We start from the raw sequence: 18,365 nt of genomic DNA on the forward strand, positions 1-18,365 counted from the left end.
AATAATTTCACATGCGCACCTGGATGGTTATGATTTTAGATTTTAGTCGTTTAGCAGACGCTCTTATCCAGAGCGACTTACAATTAGTGAGTGCATACATTTTATTTTTATTTATTTTTCATACTGGCCCCCCGTGGGAATCGAACCCACAACCCTGGCGTTGCAAGCGCCATGCTCTATTATTATTATTATTATTATTATTATTATCATCTTTTTTGTTTCTAATTTGTCAAAAGAAGCTGTAACTGGACTTTATTAATTACTATAAGTCTATTACTAATCAAATCTACAAATAAAGTTGATCAAATGGATTACACTGTAATGTTTTTATTGTAAGGGGAAACTTAAATAGGCTATAGGCCTACATTTTTTCTATGACTTTGTGGAATTATACAAAATATATCCATGACTCTATCTAAACAAATGACTATTGTTTTTAGTATATTTCCACAAATATTTATTCATTCAATTAATCCTTTACAATAGTTTATGCACTGTTTATCAAGCGTTGGTGCTTATGTTTGCGTACTTTGCGGGTTGATATGGATCTGATGCATGTGCTAAAGGGGACGCCCGGAAACGTTCTCTAGTGGGTACTTCTATGCTGAAAGGCCATGCGGTTCTAGTGTTGATGTTGTTTTACCCTGTCTGCCGCACAAAATGTCCAGGTACATAAACGTGTTGGGTACGGTTAATTTCCATGTGCCTATAGGCAGAACTTAGCAGCTTAGGTAGGGTAATTCTCCTGAGGTTAAGCGTCACTAGCTGTAAATCAGCTATGGTGGTCTTAATAGATAATACTATGTCTAATATATGGTCTACTTTGAACCAGATGGATTATAGGCTTGACTTATGTTATGGTCTGGGCCTGGAGAATGAGTGGATAAGGATGTTCATATAATGAGAGTTTAGGGGAGAATGTGACTGACTCTGTTGGATACATTTTCTGTCTTCCCTCTGTTTTATTAAACCTTTTAAAATACAAAAGTGGTTTGCCTTATCCTTTGAATTCATAATTTCCACACCTGAACAACCTAAAATTCATAACAAACGAAAGTACACCTCAACTTTCCTCCCAAATGAGTTTCTGTTCCTAGACAGTCTGATCACACGCGTACGCACGCACACACACACACACAGACAATGGGCTATAAAGTGTTCTTCTCCTTCTAGGATGGAGATGTCATGTCTGGAGCTGGCCCTGGAGGGAGAGAGGCTGTGTAAGGTGGAGGATTACCGCGCCGGGGTCTCCTCCTTCGAGTCGGCCATCCAGGTGGGCACAGAGGACCTCCAGATCCTCAGCGCCATCTACAGCCAGCTGGGCAACGCCTACTTCCACCTGCAGGAGTACAGCAAGGCTCTGGAATACCACTGCCATGACCTCACCCTCACCAGGTACACACACTTAGCAGGACCTCACACTGACCAGGTACACGGCACCGCCATGACATCACAACACCACTACAACCTCACTTTGACCTAACCTAATGTAGCAGGCGTGAAATAAACACATGAAACTAGATACCATACATCTGTCTCCTGAGTGGCGCAGTGGTATAAGGCACTGCATCGCAGTGCTAGCTGTGCCGCTAGAGATCATGGTTCGAATCCAGGCTCTGTCGTGCAATTGGCCCAGCGTCATCCAGGGTACGGGAGGGAATGGCCGGCAGGGATGTAGCTCAGTTGATAGAGCATGGCGTTTGCAACGCCAGGGTTGTGAGTTCGATTCCCACAGGGGGTATGAAAATAATAATGTAAGTCGCTCTGGATAAGAGCGTCTGCTAAATGACGTAAATGTAAATGTAATACATACTGGTCTTGACGAGAAGGGAAAAACAACTTGGGAGGTTCTGTTTTGCGCTGCTCAACCAATCCAGTAAATGTGGAGGGGGAGTTAAGATGGAGTTGTTGGGGACTCTGCAGAGGCTACTCAGGTGCACGCTACCGCCATGACCTCTCTGACCAGGCGCACACTACCGCCATGACCTTAGGAACGTACGGTCCGCCTTAAGACACTGCCTTTGGCCAAGTGAAGATTTCATAAGACTAACATGAGACTATGCTGCCCTTATAAAACTGGTCCAATGCGAGGTTTGTTGCACTCTTAAATTTACGTTTAAGTCATTTAGCAGACGCGCTTATCCAGAGTGACTTACAGTAGTGAGTGCATACATTTTCGTACTGGTTCCCCGTGGGAATCGAACCCACAACCCTGGCGTTGCAAGCGCCATGCTCTACCAACTGAGCCACACGGGACCATGTGAAATGTGAAGGTCTGGAGAAATGAGAGCTGGGGGACTGGTAAAGTGACCAAGTGATCAGTTTGTTGGTTTGGGCAGAAAGTAAGCAAAGCACCCAGGTAATTTATCACATTTATCACTTCAAATGGGAGCCTTACTAGAGTAGGGAGACAAACGCTGGTTTGTGGAACAAATTCTAATTTCTCCTTTCTGGGTCAAGAGTGCCTGGCATGGTACTGTAAACCATTGACATTTCTCAGATTCTGTGTTTGGATGTGATTTCTCTCCAGAACCATTGGGGATGAACTTGGAGAAGCAAAAGCCAGTGGTAACCTTGGAAACACCTTGAAGGTTCTGGGACGGTTTGATGAAGCAGTGGTCTGTTGCCAAAGACACTATGACATTACCAGAGGGATGTACGATAAGGTGAGACATTCAAACATAATAATTTAATCACAAGTGTTAGGTTCTAAACAAACAGAGTAAAAACTCAAACGGATTACTAGGAAAAGCTCAAACCAAGTTTATTCACCCACTGGGTCAAACAGCTGCTAAGACAAAGACATGTTTACACAAGAACATATATTTAAACCCTCCTACTAGGCGGAGTCAACTCCTTACACATCTAGACAGCCAATACATCTCTGTTGCTAGTCAGGAACTTAATTGGTTCCTCTCATTGGTGTAGTCATGGCCCCGCCTCCTGCTAGAACCTTCCTATGCATGTAAGTATATGTGTGTAACAGGACTGTTCGTTGTCACTTCATCTGACCTGACCTCGGGCCGAATTCCTCACTCCTCCCTAATCCACGGCTGTCCTATATTATCAGTGACTGAAACCAGACTGTTGCCCTTTGCCTCCCTCCTTAGGAGCTATGAGATTTAACAATACCATGTTTTGACAGAATGTAAACTTTCTGCACTCCCCCTTCCTCACTCAGTAACTTTCCATATACCTAGTTCTCATCCACCCTCCATTGACCCCAACATATACATTCCTTACAAAAAGTTATAGTATGGTAACATGAATAAGTATATTTCGAGGTAGAATCCAACACAAGTAAATCATATTATTGGATTGTAATGGTCCTAGAGAGAGCAACATGCTGTTCTAATCTTGGTTCCAGCCCAACACTAATATCTTATTCAAACGTTCAATCAAGACTTTGCTTAACTGAGATTTAGTGCTAGACTGGAACGAAAGCCTGATTACCCAGGACTTTCCAGGACTAGGGCTGGTGACCACTGGTTGTGGCCATAACAGGGAGTTTGTTCTTCCACTGTTGAATAGTTGGGGAGCTAGAATAACTGATGAATAATTATGTGCTGATGTCTAGAATAGTTTGACACCCGACCTTCTGTTTGTGTGCTGGACAAGTATTTACAACGTTGGTTGTGTTGGTCTGTGAAATGCTGGTGGTGTGTGTGTGTGTGTGTGTAGGTTGGGCAGGCCCGAGCGCTGTATAATTTCGGCAACGTTTACTACTCCAAGGGGAAGAGCATCTGCTGGACTGGAGCGGAGCCAGGAGAAATCCCAGAGGAGGCCAAGTTCGCGCTGATCAAAGCCACAGAGTATTACGAGTGAGTTAATCAGTGGGTTTCTAAAATAGAGTCCGCCTATGCTGTAATGGTGAATAAATATTACTTTTGTGAATGTCTGTTACCTTTTAATACTTTCTATGATGGAGTCTGCTGAAAAATAACTAAGTGAGAGTAAATCGCAGTCTATGAATAAATTACTTTTGGTGATTGTGTTACCTATTTATGTACTTTTTTTTGTCTCTGTTTATTGTATAGATTCAACCTGTCCATTGTGAAGGACTTGGGGGATCGGGCAGCACAGGGACGAACCTATGGTAACCTAGGTAACACATACTATCTGCTCGGAAACTTCCAGAAAACTGTGGTGGCCCATGAACAGGTACATACCCTAATTTAGTGGCATCACAAGTCTTAGTACATGACTATCAGGGTTATTTATATATGTATGTATGTATGTATGTATGTATGTATGTATGTATATATACATACATACATACATACACACACACACACACACACACACACACACACACACACACACACACACACACACATAGTGAGGGGAAAAAAGTATTTGATCCCCTGCTGATTTTGTACGTTTGCCCACTGACAAAGAAATGATCAGTCTATAATTTTAATGGTAGGTTTATTTGAACAGTGAGAGAATATATACATATATAATATATACATATATGTTTGTGTGTGTGTGTGTGTATGTATGTATGTATGTATGTATGTATGTATGTATGTATGTATGTATGTATGTATGTATGTATGTATGTATGTATGTATGTATGTATGTATGTATGTATGTATGTATGTATGTATGTATGTATGTATGTATGTATGTATGTATGTATGTATGTATGTATGTATGTATGTATGTATGTATGTATGTATGTATGTATGTATGTATGTATGTATGTATGTATGTATGTATGTATGTATGTATGTATGTATGTATGTATGTATGTATGTATGTATGTATGTATGTATGTATGTATGTATGTATGTATGTATGTATGTATGTATGTATGTATGTATGTATGTATGTATGTATGTATGTATGTATGTATGTATGTATGTATGTATGTATGTATGTATGTATGTATGTATGTATGTATGTATGTATGTATGTATGTATGTATGTATGTATGTATGTATGTATGTATGTATGTATGTATGTATGTATGTATGTATGTATGTATGTATGTATGTAATGTATGTATGTATGTATGTATGTATGTATGTATGTATGTATGTATGTATGTATGTATGTATGTATGTATGTATGTATGTATGTATGTATGTATGTATGTATGTATGTATGTATGTATGTATGTATGTATGTATGTGTATATATATATATATATATATATATATATATATATATATATATATACACACACACACACTACCAGTCAAAAGTTTGGACACACCTAGTCATTCAAGGGTTTTTCTTTATTTTTACCATGTTCTACATTGTAGAATAATAGTGAAGACATCAAAACTATGAAATAACACATATGGAATCATGTAGTAACCAAAAAAGTGTCAAACAAAACAAAATATATGTTCTTCAAATAGCCACCCTTTGCCTTGATGACAGCTTTGCACACTCTTGGAATTCTCTCAACCAGCTTCATGAGGTAGTCACCTGGAATGCATTTCAATTAACAGGTGTGCCTTCTTAAAAGTTAATGTGTGGATTTTTTTTCCCTTAACGCGTTTGAGACAATCAGTTGTGTTGTGACAAGGGGGGGGTATACAGAAGATAGCCCTATTTGGTAAAATACTAAGTCCATATTATGGTAAGAACAGCTCAAATAAGCAAAGAGAAACGACAGTCCATCATTACTTTAAGACATGAAGGTCAGTCAATACGGAACATTTCAAGAACTTTGACAGTTTCTTCAAGTGCAGTCGCAAAAACCATCAAGCGCTATGATGAAACTGGCTCTCATGAGGACCACCACAGGAATGGAAGACCCATCGTTACCTCTGCTGCAGAGGATAGGTTCATTAGAGTTACCAGCCTCAAAAATTGCAGCCCAAATAAATGCTTCAGAGTTCAAGTCACAGACACATCTCAATATCAACTGTTCAGATGGAACTATGTGTTTCAGGCCTTCATGGTCGAATTGCTGCAAAGAAACCACTACTAAAGGACACCAATAATAAGAAGAGACCTGCTTAGGCCAAGAAACACAAGCAATGGACATTAGACTGTGGAAATTTGTCCTTTGGTCTCGAGTCCAATTTTTTTATTTTTAGTTCCAACCGCCATGTCTTTGTGAGACAGTGTGGGTGAACGGATTATCTCCGCATGTGTAGTTCCCACCATAAAGCATGGAGGAGGAGGTGTTATGGTGTGGGAGTGCTTTGCTGGTGACACTGTCTGTGATTTTATTTAGAATTCAAGGCACACTTAACCAGCATGGCTACCACAGCATTCTGCAGCGATATGGCATCCCATCTGGTTTGGGCTTAGTGGGACTGTCATTTGATTTTCAACAGGACAATGACCCAACACACCTCCAGGCTGTGGAAGGGCTATTTTACCAAGAAGGAGAGTGATGGAGTGATGCATCAGATGAGCTGGCCTCCACAATCCCCCGACCTCAACCCAATTGAGATGGTTTGGGATGAGTCGGACAGCAGAGTGAAGGAAAAGCAGCCAACAAGTGCTCAGCATATGTGGGAACTCCTTCAAGACTGTTTGAAAAGCAATCCAGGTGAAGCTGGTTGAGAGAATGCCAAGACTGTGCAAAGCTGTCATCAAGGCAAAGGGTGGCTATTTTGAAGAATCTCAAATATAAATTATTTTGATTTAACACTTTTTTGGTTACTACATGATTCCATATGTGTTATTTCATAGTTTCGATGCCTTCACTATTATTCTACAATGTAGAAAATAGTAAAAATTAAGAAAAACCCTTGAATGAGTAGGTGTGTCCACACTTTTGACTGGTACTGTATATACAGTGGGGAGAACAAGTATTTGATACACTGCCGATTTTGCAGGTTTTCCTACTTACAAAGCATGTAGAGGTCTGTAATTTTTATCATAGGTACACTTCAACTGTGAGAGACGAAATCTAAAACAAAAATCCAGAAAATCACATTGTATGATTTTTAAGTAATTAATTTGCATTTTATTGTATGACATAAGTATTTGATACATCAGAAAAGCAGAACTTAATATTTGGTACAGAAACCTTTGTTTGCAATTACAGAGATCATACGTTTCCTGTAGGTCTTGACCAGGTTTCTGCACACTGCAGCAGGGATTTTGGCCCACTCCTCCATACAGACCTTCTCCAGATCCTTCAGGTTTCGGGGCTGTCGCTGGGCAATACGGACTTTCAGCTCCCTCCAAAGATGTTCTATTGGGTTCAGGTCTGGAGACTGGCTAGGCCACTCCAGGACCATGAGATGCTTCTTACGGAGCCACTCCTTAGTTGCCCTTTCTGTGTGTTTCGGGTCGTTGTCATGCTGGAAGACCCAGCCACGACCCATCTTCAATGCTCTTACTGAGGGAAGGAGGTTGTTGGCCAAGATCTTGCGACACATGGCCCCATCCATCCTCCCCTCAATACGGTGCAGTCGTCCTGTCCCCTTTGCAGAAAAGCATCCCCAAAGAATGATGTTTCCACCTCCATGCTTCACGGTTGGGATGGTGTTCTTGGGGTTGTACTCATCCTTCTTCCTCCAAACACGGCAAGTGGAGTTTAGACCAAAGAGCTCTATTTTTGTCTCATCAGACCACATGACCATCTCCCATTCCTCCACTGGATCATCCAGATGGTCATTGGCAAACTTCAGACGGGCCTTGACATGCGCTGGCTTGAGCAGGGGGACCTTCCGTGCGCTGCAGGATTTTAATCCATGACGGCGTAGTGTGTTACTAATGGTTTTCTTTGAGACTGTGGTCCCAGCTCTCTTCAGGTCATTGACCAGGTCCTGCCGTGTAGTTCTGGGCTGATCCCTCACCTTCCTCATGAACATTGATGCCCCACGAGGTGAGATCTTGCATGGAGCCCCAGACCGAGGGTGATTGACCGTCATCTTGAACTTCTTCCATTTTCTAATAATTGCGCCAACAGTTGTTGCCTTCTCACCAAGCTGCTTGCCTATTGTCCTGTAGCCCATCCCAGCCTTGTGCAGGTCTACAATTTTATCCCTGATGTCCTTACACAGCTCTCTGGTCTTGACCATTGTGGATAGGTTGGAGTCTGTTTGTTTGATTGAGTGTGTGGACAGGTGTCTTTTATACAGGTAACGAGTTCAACCAGGTGCAGTTAATACAGGTAATGAGTTGAGAACAGGAGGGCTTCTTAAAGAAAAACTAACAGGTCTGTGAGTGCCGGAATTTTTACTGGTTGGTAGGTGATCAAATACTTATGTCATGCAATAAAATGCAAATTAATTACTTAAAAATCATACAATGTGATTTTCTGGATTTTTGTTTTAGATTCCGTCTCTCACAGTTGAAGTGTACCTATGATAAAAATTACAGACCTCTACATGCTTTGTAAGTAGGAAAACCTGCAAAATCGGCAGTGTATCAAATACTTGTTCTCCCCACTGTATATATATCACATACATGATGCCTGTGTGAATATTGTTTTATGATACTATATGTTCTCGTTTCTTTATTTAGTAGAACGAGAACATCACTCTGACCTTGATTTGTTTTTGTAGCGTCTCCTCATCGCTAAGGAGTTTGGGGACAGGGCGGCTGAGAGGAGGGCCTACTGTAACCTAGGGAACGCCTACATCTTCTTGGGCCAGTTTGGAGTGGCAGCTGAACATTACAAGTGAGTGGACTTACTTCCTTAGACCAATTGACCATCAAAGGCCCAGGAATTTTCAGACACTCCTGTCTTGTACTGCCCAGTTAGGACATGCATGTTTGGACTTGGGAAAGAAGAAAACAATTAAGGGAAAAGGGTTGTGGGGAAATTATAATAAGTGAATATGATGTTTCTGGAAGTCTCTTACCAAAGCCCCACAGTTAGGGGCAAGCAAGACTAGTTTTTGGTGACCTCTTCCTTATCATCCTCTGACCCTTGACCTCTGCCCCCCAGGAGGACTCTGCAGCTGGCCAGGCTGCTGAAGGACAAGGCTGTGGAGGCTCAGGCCTGTTACAGCCTGGGGAACACCTACACACTGCTGCAGGACTACGAGAGAGCCATCGACTACCACCTCAAACACCTCATCATCGCACGGGAGCTCAAGGACAGGTACACACGCTTACTTGGTTGCTTATGGTTGTCGAGCGTAATTTGATCATGACCATCTTCTTTAATTATGAGTCCTCTGATGGCTCTAGAGACCAATGTTCATCTTTTCCCAAGACACACATTGTTCAAAAGGCTTATGCAAAGTGTTCACAGTAGAGAAGTGTACTTTCTGAGTTGGCATTACTCAATCTCTCTTCTGTCTGTCCCTCTGTGTTTGTTCAGGGTCGGGGAGGGAAGAGCATGCTGGAGTTTAGGAAATGCCCACAAGGCCCTGGGGAATCATCAGGAGGCCATTCACTTTGCTGAGAAACATCTGGAGATATCCAAAGAGGTGCTTTTTACTGCCTGGTCAATGTTTAGTCCACTTCCCTATCTAATGCATGTTATCAGTACCTGTCATCTAGTCACAGCTCTTTCTACATGGTAATAACCTGCTCGTTATTATCCAATAAGTCACAACTCTAGGAATTCTGAATGAATAAAATGAATGAGGCAATCTCTTCCGGTACCGAGGAGAGGGGTGAGGACAACAACACCTGGACTCTCTATATGGCCAGATGATTCCCCTGCTGTGTTCGAGTTGTGTTCCTCTTATGCAGTTCTCACAGTTTTTTTTCTATAATACACTTCTCATCCTGTATTTGGTCCAGACTGGAGACAAAAATGGCGAGGCAACCGCCAGGATGAACGTGTCAGACCTGAAGTTATTGCTGGTTCTGGGTCAGAACCCAAGCTCAAGCCTCAACACCAACAACAGCTCCGACTTTAACACCAACAGCTCTGTTCTGACTGAGAACCTCAGGAAGCAGAACACCTTACCAGGTACAAGTCCCTTCCGGCCTACCTGTAACAATGCTACACTATTATTATGATTATTGATTTTAGTGTAAATAAATATGATCCTGTGTAGCTCAGTTGGTAGAGCATGGTGCTTGCAATGTCAATCGTGGGTTTGATTCCCACTGGGGCCACCCATGCGAAAATGTATGCACACAGTACTGTAAGTCACTTTGAATAAAAGTGTCTGCTAAATGGCATATAATAATAATAATAATAATATTATTATTATTATTATTATTATTATTATAAATAAACATTATTCCATTTGTACTCATTATTCTGAACCGTACACAAATCTGTAGTCCGGAGTCAGTCCAGGTGCAAGCCTGGCAAAGTGACACAAATGGGAGTAGATGCATATGGCACCCATACCGACTTCTGATATGTTCGTTTCAGGCATTAAGTCAGAAGGAAGGAGGAACAGTATAGAGAACTTGGAGCTGATAGGGCTTAGTCCTGAAAAAACTGTAGAGGTACAGTACACATGCATATTAACACATTTACATAAGCTTATGAGCAGAAATATCCCTTATCCGTAATGTTACTATTGTATTGATTTATGTACATTTCGTTTTTATTGATTGATATTATATAGTATTGGTGACGTCTCAACTAAACTGCCTACACACACCACCTATCACTCCCCTATCATCCATGTTTCTTTTCATGTACCAGTACTTTTGTCATCATGTACTGCCCTTACAACAGAACTGGGACGAAGTCGTGTTCAGGCCTCCTAACCCTAAATCCAGCATGGCCAAGGCCACCTCCAAGCTGTTCTTTATCAACCGGCTCAGAGGGAAGAAACACAAGAAGCACAGCTCTCCTACCAGAGACGGAGTCCTCCAGGACACCAGCAACAAACCCACAGCCCCAGAGATGGACACACAGAAGTCAGAAGCCAAGGTAGCTTCAACCGTAGAGATAAGCCTACATAGTAGTGTAATCATATAAATCATATACAGTGGGAGAAAAAAGTATTTAGTCAGCCACCAATTGCGCAAGTTCTCCCACTTAAAAAGATGAGAGAGGCCTGTAATTTTCATCATAGGTACACGTCAACTATGACAGACAAATTGAGATTTTTTCTCTCCAGAAAATCACATTGTAGGATTTTTAATGAATTTATTTGCAAATTATGGTGGAAAATAAGTATTTGGGCACCTACAAACAAGCAACATTTCTGGCTCTCACAGACCTGTAACTTCTTCTTTAAGAGGCTCCTCTGTCCTCCACTCGTTACCTGTATTAATGGCACCTGTTTGAACTTGTTATCAGTATAAAAGACACCTGTCCACAACCTCAAACAGTCACACTCCAAACTCCACTATGGCCAAGACCAAAGAGCTGTCAAAGGACACCAGAAACAAAATTGTAGACCTGCACCAGGCTGGGAAGACTGAAACTGCAATAGGTAAGCAGCTTGGTTTGAAGAAATCAACTGTGGGAGCAATTAATAGGAAATGGAAGACATACAAGACCACTGATAATCTCCCTCGATCTGGGGCTCCACGCAAGATCTCACCCCGTGGGGTCAAAATGATCACAAGAACGGTGAGCAAAAATCCCAGAACCACACGGGGGACCTAGTGAATGACCTGCAGAGAGCTGGGACCAAAGTAACAAAGCCTACCATCAGTAACACACTACGCCGCCAGGGACTCAAATCCTGCAGTGCAAGACGTGTCCCCCTGCTTAAGCCAGTACATGTCCAGGCCCGTCTGAAGTTTGCTAGAGTGCATTTGGATGATCCAGAAGAGGATTGGGAGAATGTCATATGGTCAGATGAAACCAAAATAGAACTTTTTGGTAAAAACTCAACTCGTCGTGTTTGGAGGACAAAGAATGCTGAGTTGCATCCAAAGAACACCATACCTACTGTGAAGCATGGGGGTGGAAACATCATGCTTTGGGGCTGTTTTTCTGCAAAGGGACCAGGACGACTGATCCATGTAAAGGAAAGAATGAATGGGGCCATGTATCGTGAGATTTTGAGTGAAAACCTCCTTCCATCAGCAAGGGCATTGAAGATTAAACGTGGCTGGGTCTTTCAGCATGACAATGATCCCAAACACACCGCCCGGGCAACGAAGGAGTGGCTTCGTAAGAAGCATTTCAAGGTCCTGGAGTGGCCTAGCCAGTCTCCAGATCTCAACCCCATAGAAAATCTTTGGAGGGAGTTGAAAGTCCGTCTTGCCCAGCGACAGCCCCAAAACATCACTGCTCTAGAGGAGATCTGCATGGAGGAATGGGCCAAAATACCAGCAACAGTGTGTGAAGACTTACAGAAAACGTTTGACCTGTGTCATTGCCAACAAAGGGTATATAACAAAGTATTGAGAAACTTTTGTTATTGACCAAATACTTATTTTCCACCATAATTTGCAAATAAATTCATTAAAAATCCTACAATGTGATTTTCTGGATTTTTTTTTCTCATTTTGTCTGTCATAGTTGACGTGTACCTATGATGAAAATTACAGGCCTCTCTCATCTTTTTAAGTGGGAGAACTTGCACAATTGGTGGCTGACTAAATACTTTTTTTCCCCACTGTAATTGGTCTATTGCTATTATTTTAAATATATTCCTACGGGTTCAACAGCCTACTGGGGTTTTTCTACAGTAGATAACATAGAGGTTGGGCATGTTGTGCAGTCTATTGTAACGTTCTTGTCTTTGTAATGATAGCCTTTTTTATGGTTATATGAGACTTTGCTGGTTGTTTTAGTGGGTGTTTTGTGCATCTTTTCTCTTGTAGATTGGAGGTTCTGACACTCTGGGTGGCGAAGGCTTCTTCGACCTCCTCAGTCGTTTCCAGGGCAGCAGAATGGACGACCAAAGATGCTCCTTATTGGACGGCCAGAGCAGTCTCACCGACCCCTTCTCTCTCTGTACCACCCCGCCCGTAGCCATGAGGAAATGTAAGTTAGCCCCGCCTCCCTCTGCATGCCATGTCTACCAATGTGCCTTGTTGGCACTTTGTGACCTACGCGTAGTCCGATGACTTGCCTGTGCGTACCTTCCTTATCCTATTCATAATAAGTAAGGCATAATACACATTTTAAAAAGATTGCTTTGGCGAAGGAGATGTAGCTTTCAGGCTAAACTGAAACCCCTTCCTCACCTCCCTGTCCTCTTCCACCTCTTGTAGCTACTTCCGCGTGCAAGGCCAACCCGGAGCCTGGGCATATCCGGGACCTGCTGGCCAGCTCCCAGGGCCGTCGGCTGGACGAGCAGAGAGTCAGCGTGGGCAGCAGCTTCCCCGGTCTACGTCTCTGCACCTCTGATCAGCCCCTCAGCCCCCCCACCATGCTCAGTCCTCTGATGACCAGTGCTGACCAGCCTCAGGCTGACGACGTTTTCTTTGACATGCTAGTCAAGTGCCAGGTAATCAAGACAGCCTACAGTAGCCTATTTTAGCTGGTTTACTGAAAATGACTTGACTATTAGTCAGAAGTTAGTAAAAGCCTAATTTGCTTACATACTGAATTAGTACCTATTGTAAAGATGATTAATTGTAACTCATGGACCATATTTATTGAAAAATACTATATATCAGACATTTTACTGACACTGTTGATTTGAGATCACAATCTGGTCTGTTCCGATGTGCCTGTGTAGGGTTCTAGATTGAATGACCAGCGGTGTGCAGCACCCCCTCCCCCCACTAGGGGTCCTACTGTCCCAGACGAGGACTTCTTCAGCCTCATTCTGCGATCCCAGGTCAACAGGATGGACGAGCAGCGGGTCCCGTTACCACTACCCCCCAGCTCTGACTCTGTCCCTAGCCAGCCCTGCCCAGACTGATGCCCTATATGTCTACCTACCTATCTTCTAACTTCAGCTCAGCCCTGAACTCCTCACAGCCTGGACCAGACTGACTCTATCCCACTTCTACCTGCCCAAGCATGAGCTCCTCAACAGACTGATGCAATCATCACAGGGTTTCCTCTACCACAGCCGAAAATGTATCTACCCTGTGAACCCAATTAACCTCTGCCAGACATTCACGACAGTATTCATTCACGACGGGCCCAGACAGTCAACATGTGTCTCCAACTCCACACAACTCTCAATGGATTAGTGGACAGTCTTCTCTGCAGGGAAACATGAACTGAGCTCCCACACTACTCTAGAATCACCAGATTCGAGTTGGATGAAGCGATATGAACTTGACTCCTGCTGAAATGTTTGCATTTTTTATTTCTTTACATAGTGTTTGAGTTGACACTTTCTATTACTGTACAGAAATGTTATTCTGGCAGAGATTTAATTTTTTTTATTGATATGATGACGGAGATCCTTTCAGCTGTTCTCAGTATGTGAAGAACAAAACAGTGCAATGAACTCTGGCACCAATTTACCAGACATGTCATAAACACCTTTTAATGAAATGTACATTCTGTGACATATACGCTTATGTTGATAGAAGAGTTTAAAAATATGATGAGCAAAAAAGAAATTGTACAGGTCAGCTATGTTTTTTACTTCCAGTTTATGCTGTCCTTAGAGAAATAAATCCTAATTTTAACAGAAAATAAGTTGCATTTCCTTATCTGTTTCCAGTATCCTTATCCACTCTGATTCAATGCTTGCTCATGACTAGATGCAAAATGTATTTGGAACGCCAGCTAAAAAGTTACAATCTACTGGGCTCTGGAAAAATATGTTTATGGAAAAGGGACTTAAGGCAACATTGATCGAATGAATGGAGCAAAGTCTTTGAACAATTCACAATTTAATGTTTACAGTACATTCAAATAATCATCTCACATATAAAGCTGGTGCATATCAGTAACGTTCATCAGTGCATATCATCATGTGGTCATCAACTTCTGTAAATTTGATCAGGCATCTTACACAGTGACTATTCATAACAGGTCCTACCTCGTCCTCAGGCTCGATGCTACTGCATAGAGAGTTGGCAGGTGGTCTAGAAGTCCAGGGCAATAACAAAGTTCTGCAGGGCTAAACCATATAGTAAAGTGCTGGTCATGGTTATGTACATTGTAAGGTTTCTTACTAATCTCTAACTTTAGGAGACAGATAAAGGTCCGCTATGGCTCAGTCTATTGATTCAGAGCTCAGTCTTTCTCGTGAGTCATTACATCTGAGGGGGAAAACAACACTTTTTAGAGGTTAGTTAAAAGTTACATTGGTTGATTTTTGAACTGAAAGAACGTGTCACTTCACATAACCTGTGTTCAAGCCTTGGTTCCTCAAATAAACTCTTTTGCAATTTCAGTTTCTGAATACTTTCTGAATTTAAATGGAGTTGACCCCAACCCTGGTTCTGTTGTGGTCCAGAGTTCTAGAATCGGACAAAAAACAATTTAACAGGTAACCTCTGACCACTGTGATGTCACTCAGGTTGGTCTCACTTGGGGAAGCAGCTGGTTATGGAGGAGCAGGTACAGGAGCCCTTGACTTGGTAGCGTCCTGAGGTGAGCAGGTCTTTGCACTTCGACATGAACGCAGGCAGCGCCGACAATAGGCTCCACTCCTGCTGCTGTAAGACAAACAAGGAGGATTTTTCTGATTATGAATATTTTGACTAGAAAGAAGAATTGTAAAAAAGAAAGAACACGAGTGAAATGTAATAACAGTAGATCAAAACATTAGGTTTAGAAATCAGTTGAAGTTTGGGTAAGGATTCATGTCTGCTGGCTAGATACGCACTGCCTATAATGCATCATAACCTTGATGGTGTCGTAGGTATCGGCGATGAAGAGGGAGATGAAGGTGTAGAGGTATACAGTTGTGGTCAAAAGTTTTGAGAATGACGCAAATTCTAATTTTCACAAAGTCTGCTGCCTCAGTTTTGATGATGGCAATTTGCATATACTCCAGAATGTCATGAAGAGTGATCAGATTAATTGCAAAGTCCCTCTTTGCCATGAAAATGAAGTTAATCCCCAAAAAACATTTCCACTGCATTTCAGCCCTGCCACAAAAGGACCAGCTGCCATCATGTCAGTGATTATCTCATTAACACAGGTGAGAGTGTTGACGAGGACAAGGCTGGAGAACACTCTGTCATGCGGATTGAGTTAGAATAGCAGACTGGAAGCTTTAAAAGGAGGGTGGTGCTTGAAATCATTGTTCTTCCTCTGTTAGCCATGGTTACCTGCAAGGAAACACGTGCCGTCATCATTGCTTTGCACAAAAAGGGCTTCACAGGCAAGGATATTGCTGCTAGTAAGATTGCACCTAAATCAACCATTTATCGGATCATCAAGAACTTCAAGGAGAGAGGTTCAATTGTTGTGAAGAAGGCGTCAGGGCGCCCAAGAAAGTCCAGAAAGCACCAGGACTGTCTCCTAAAGTTTGTTCAGCTGCGGGATCGGGGCACCACCAGTGCAGAGCTTGCTCAGGAATGGCAGCAGGCAGGTGTGAGTGCATCTGCACGCACAGTGAGGCGAAGACTTTTGGAGGATGGCCTGGTGTCAAGAAGGGCAGCAAAGAAGCCACTTCTCTTCAGGAAAAACATCAGGGACAGACTGATATTCTGCAAAAGGTACAGGGATTGGACTGCTGAGGACTGGGGTAAAGTCATTTTCTCTGATGAATCCCCTTTCCGATTGTTTGGGGCATCCGGAAAACACCTTGTCTGGAGAAGACAAGGTGAGCGCTACCATCAGTCCTGTCTCATGCCAACAGTAAAGCATCCTGAGACCATTCATGTGTGGGGTTGCTTCTCAGCCAAGGGAGTGGGCTCACTCACAATTTTGCCTAAGAACACAACCATGAATAAAGAATGGTACCAACACATCCTCCGAGAGCAACTTCTCCCAACCATCCAAGAACAGTTTGGTGACGACCAATGCCTTTTCCAGCATGATGGAGCACCTTGCCATAAGGCAAAAGTGATAACTAAGTGGCTCGGGGAACAAAACATAGACATTTTGGGTCCATGGCCAGGAAACTCCCCAGACCTTAATCCCATTGAGAACTTTTGGTCGATCCTCAAGAGGCCACCCGCCTCTTGAGGTGGCCTCAAAAATCCACAAATTCTGACAAACTCCAAGCATTGATTATGCAAGAATGGGCTGCCATCAGTCAGGATGTAGCCCAGAAGTTAATTGACAGCATGCCAGGGCGGATTGCAGAGGTCTTGAAAAAGAAGGGTCAACACTGCAAATATTGACTCTTTGCATAAACTTAATGTAATTGTCAATAAAAGCCTTTGACACTTATAGAATGCTTGTAATTATACTTCAGTATACCAAAAATATGTCATAACACTGAAACGGCGAACTTTGAGAAGACCAATACTTGTGTCATTCTCAAAACTTTTGACCACGACTGTACTATGCTGAACAGCCACACCAAGTAACTCATCCGCTGCATGTCCTTGAAAATAGGATACATGTCATCTCCGTTGATCAAGGAGAACAGGCACTCTGATACTGTGTTCAAGTTCCGAAATTAACAACAAAATAAAAACGTTTCCAGTTATAGCCTCCTTTTGATGTAGAAAAATTCCTGCACCTATGTTGTTGAGTGATAACACTCCAAACACAAAGCACATGAAGGTTGTGGGTTCAATCCCTGTTTTATCTACTTTCTCGTGGTAGGGCCCGAGTACGATCCAGCCACAGAAACAGTACCCCAGGTAGATGATTCTGGTACAACCGATGAAACGAAACTCTGCTCTCAGGGTCAGAGTGAGAATCTAGGAATACCCAAACACAATACACAGATCAATGGAATTCCGGTGGAATTTATCAAGTATTCCACTTAAAACTAAGTAATATGGCTTGTGTGAAGCATCAAGTGTTGAATTCAACAAGTTTCTTACATTGTATCTCTTGAAGTAGCCCATGTAGTGTATGACTCCCATCGAAACGAGCATTGTGCCTGTCCCAAGAAAGATACTGCAGACATCGTAATTGGTCATAATCTAATGGGGGAAAGCACAAAGACAAACTAAAATGCTGCCACCACAAATTAAACAAATCATATTTATGTCATGTGTGAAGGCTAATGAAGTCACACACACATACAGTACAAAACTTTACCTTTGTCTGGATTTCTATTTTTTAAATGGAGCAGATGATGAGGATATACCAGCCTTTTAGAAACTCCAGTCTATCTGACCATGGAACATCCTCTCTGTGGCGGACCAGACTGTGTACTCCTGTCATATCACACAGACAGGTTTACATAAACAAAGGATTACACAGACACAGACATTTCTTTGTATATATCCATAAAAATTATGCTGATTCATGATGTCGACTGGTTGAGAAAAGATGTAAGTTTCGTCATGACACGTTAATTGTCAATTGGAGATCGAAACAATGTTGCAGATGTCGAGAGACAGACAGCAACGTTTGTACAACCCCCTGTTGTTGCAAACCAAATGTTAGGCTAGAAGCAAGGGGGAATCATGTCTAGATGCTTTTTCCAGTGGAGAGCAAGTTAATTGATTGGCTGGCTGAGCTGATAGGACACTGGATGAGCAGGAATTTCTCAGATGGAACAGAAAACAAG

At 42.4% G+C, this 18,365-nt stretch overlaps 1 protein-coding gene and 1 long non-coding RNA gene across 4 annotated transcripts in view; one reads left to right on the plus strand and one right to left on the minus strand.

Moving 5' to 3' along the window:
• Positions 1-15,083, plus strand: part of LOC121540464 (G-protein-signaling modulator 2) — a 40,029-nt gene extending 24,946 nt beyond the window's left edge. For all 3 annotated transcript variants that reach the window (XM_041849347.2, XM_041849346.2, XM_041849348.2), the window contains exons 2-14: positions 1,174-1,395; positions 2,531-2,666; positions 3,682-3,821; positions 4,038-4,161; positions 8,487-8,602; positions 8,873-9,028; positions 9,251-9,359; positions 9,679-9,850; positions 10,265-10,341; positions 10,577-10,774; positions 12,628-12,790; positions 13,021-13,256; positions 13,491-15,083. In XM_041849347.2, the coding sequence (XP_041705281.1) occupies positions 1,174-1,395; positions 2,531-2,666; positions 3,682-3,821; positions 4,038-4,161; positions 8,487-8,602; positions 8,873-9,028; positions 9,251-9,359; positions 9,679-9,850; positions 10,265-10,341; positions 10,577-10,774; positions 12,628-12,790; positions 13,021-13,256; positions 13,491-13,676 (2,035 nt within the window). In that variant the 3' untranslated portion in view covers positions 13,677-15,083. The remainder of the gene's footprint in view (positions 1-1,173; positions 1,396-2,530; positions 2,667-3,681; positions 3,822-4,037; positions 4,162-8,486; positions 8,603-8,872; positions 9,029-9,250; positions 9,360-9,678; positions 9,851-10,264; positions 10,342-10,576; positions 10,775-12,627; positions 12,791-13,020; positions 13,257-13,490) is intronic.
• A 146-nt stretch (positions 15,084-15,229) lies between these two features.
• Positions 15,230-17,978, minus strand: LOC121540465. Its single transcript, XR_005995499.2, has 3 exons — positions 17,891-17,978; positions 17,671-17,772; positions 15,230-15,378 (listed from the first exon to the last, which is right to left on the minus strand). It is a non-coding gene; the product is annotated as an uncharacterized LOC121540465 (long non-coding RNA).
• Positions 17,979-18,365: the final 387 nt, after the last annotated feature.

Source organism: Coregonus clupeaformis, unplaced genomic scaffold (assembly GCF_020615455.1).
Source record: "Coregonus clupeaformis isolate EN_2021a unplaced genomic scaffold, ASM2061545v1 scaf0127, whole genome shotgun sequence".
In the NCBI taxonomy this organism is placed as follows: domain Eukaryota; kingdom Metazoa; phylum Chordata; class Actinopteri; order Salmoniformes; family Salmonidae; genus Coregonus; species Coregonus clupeaformis.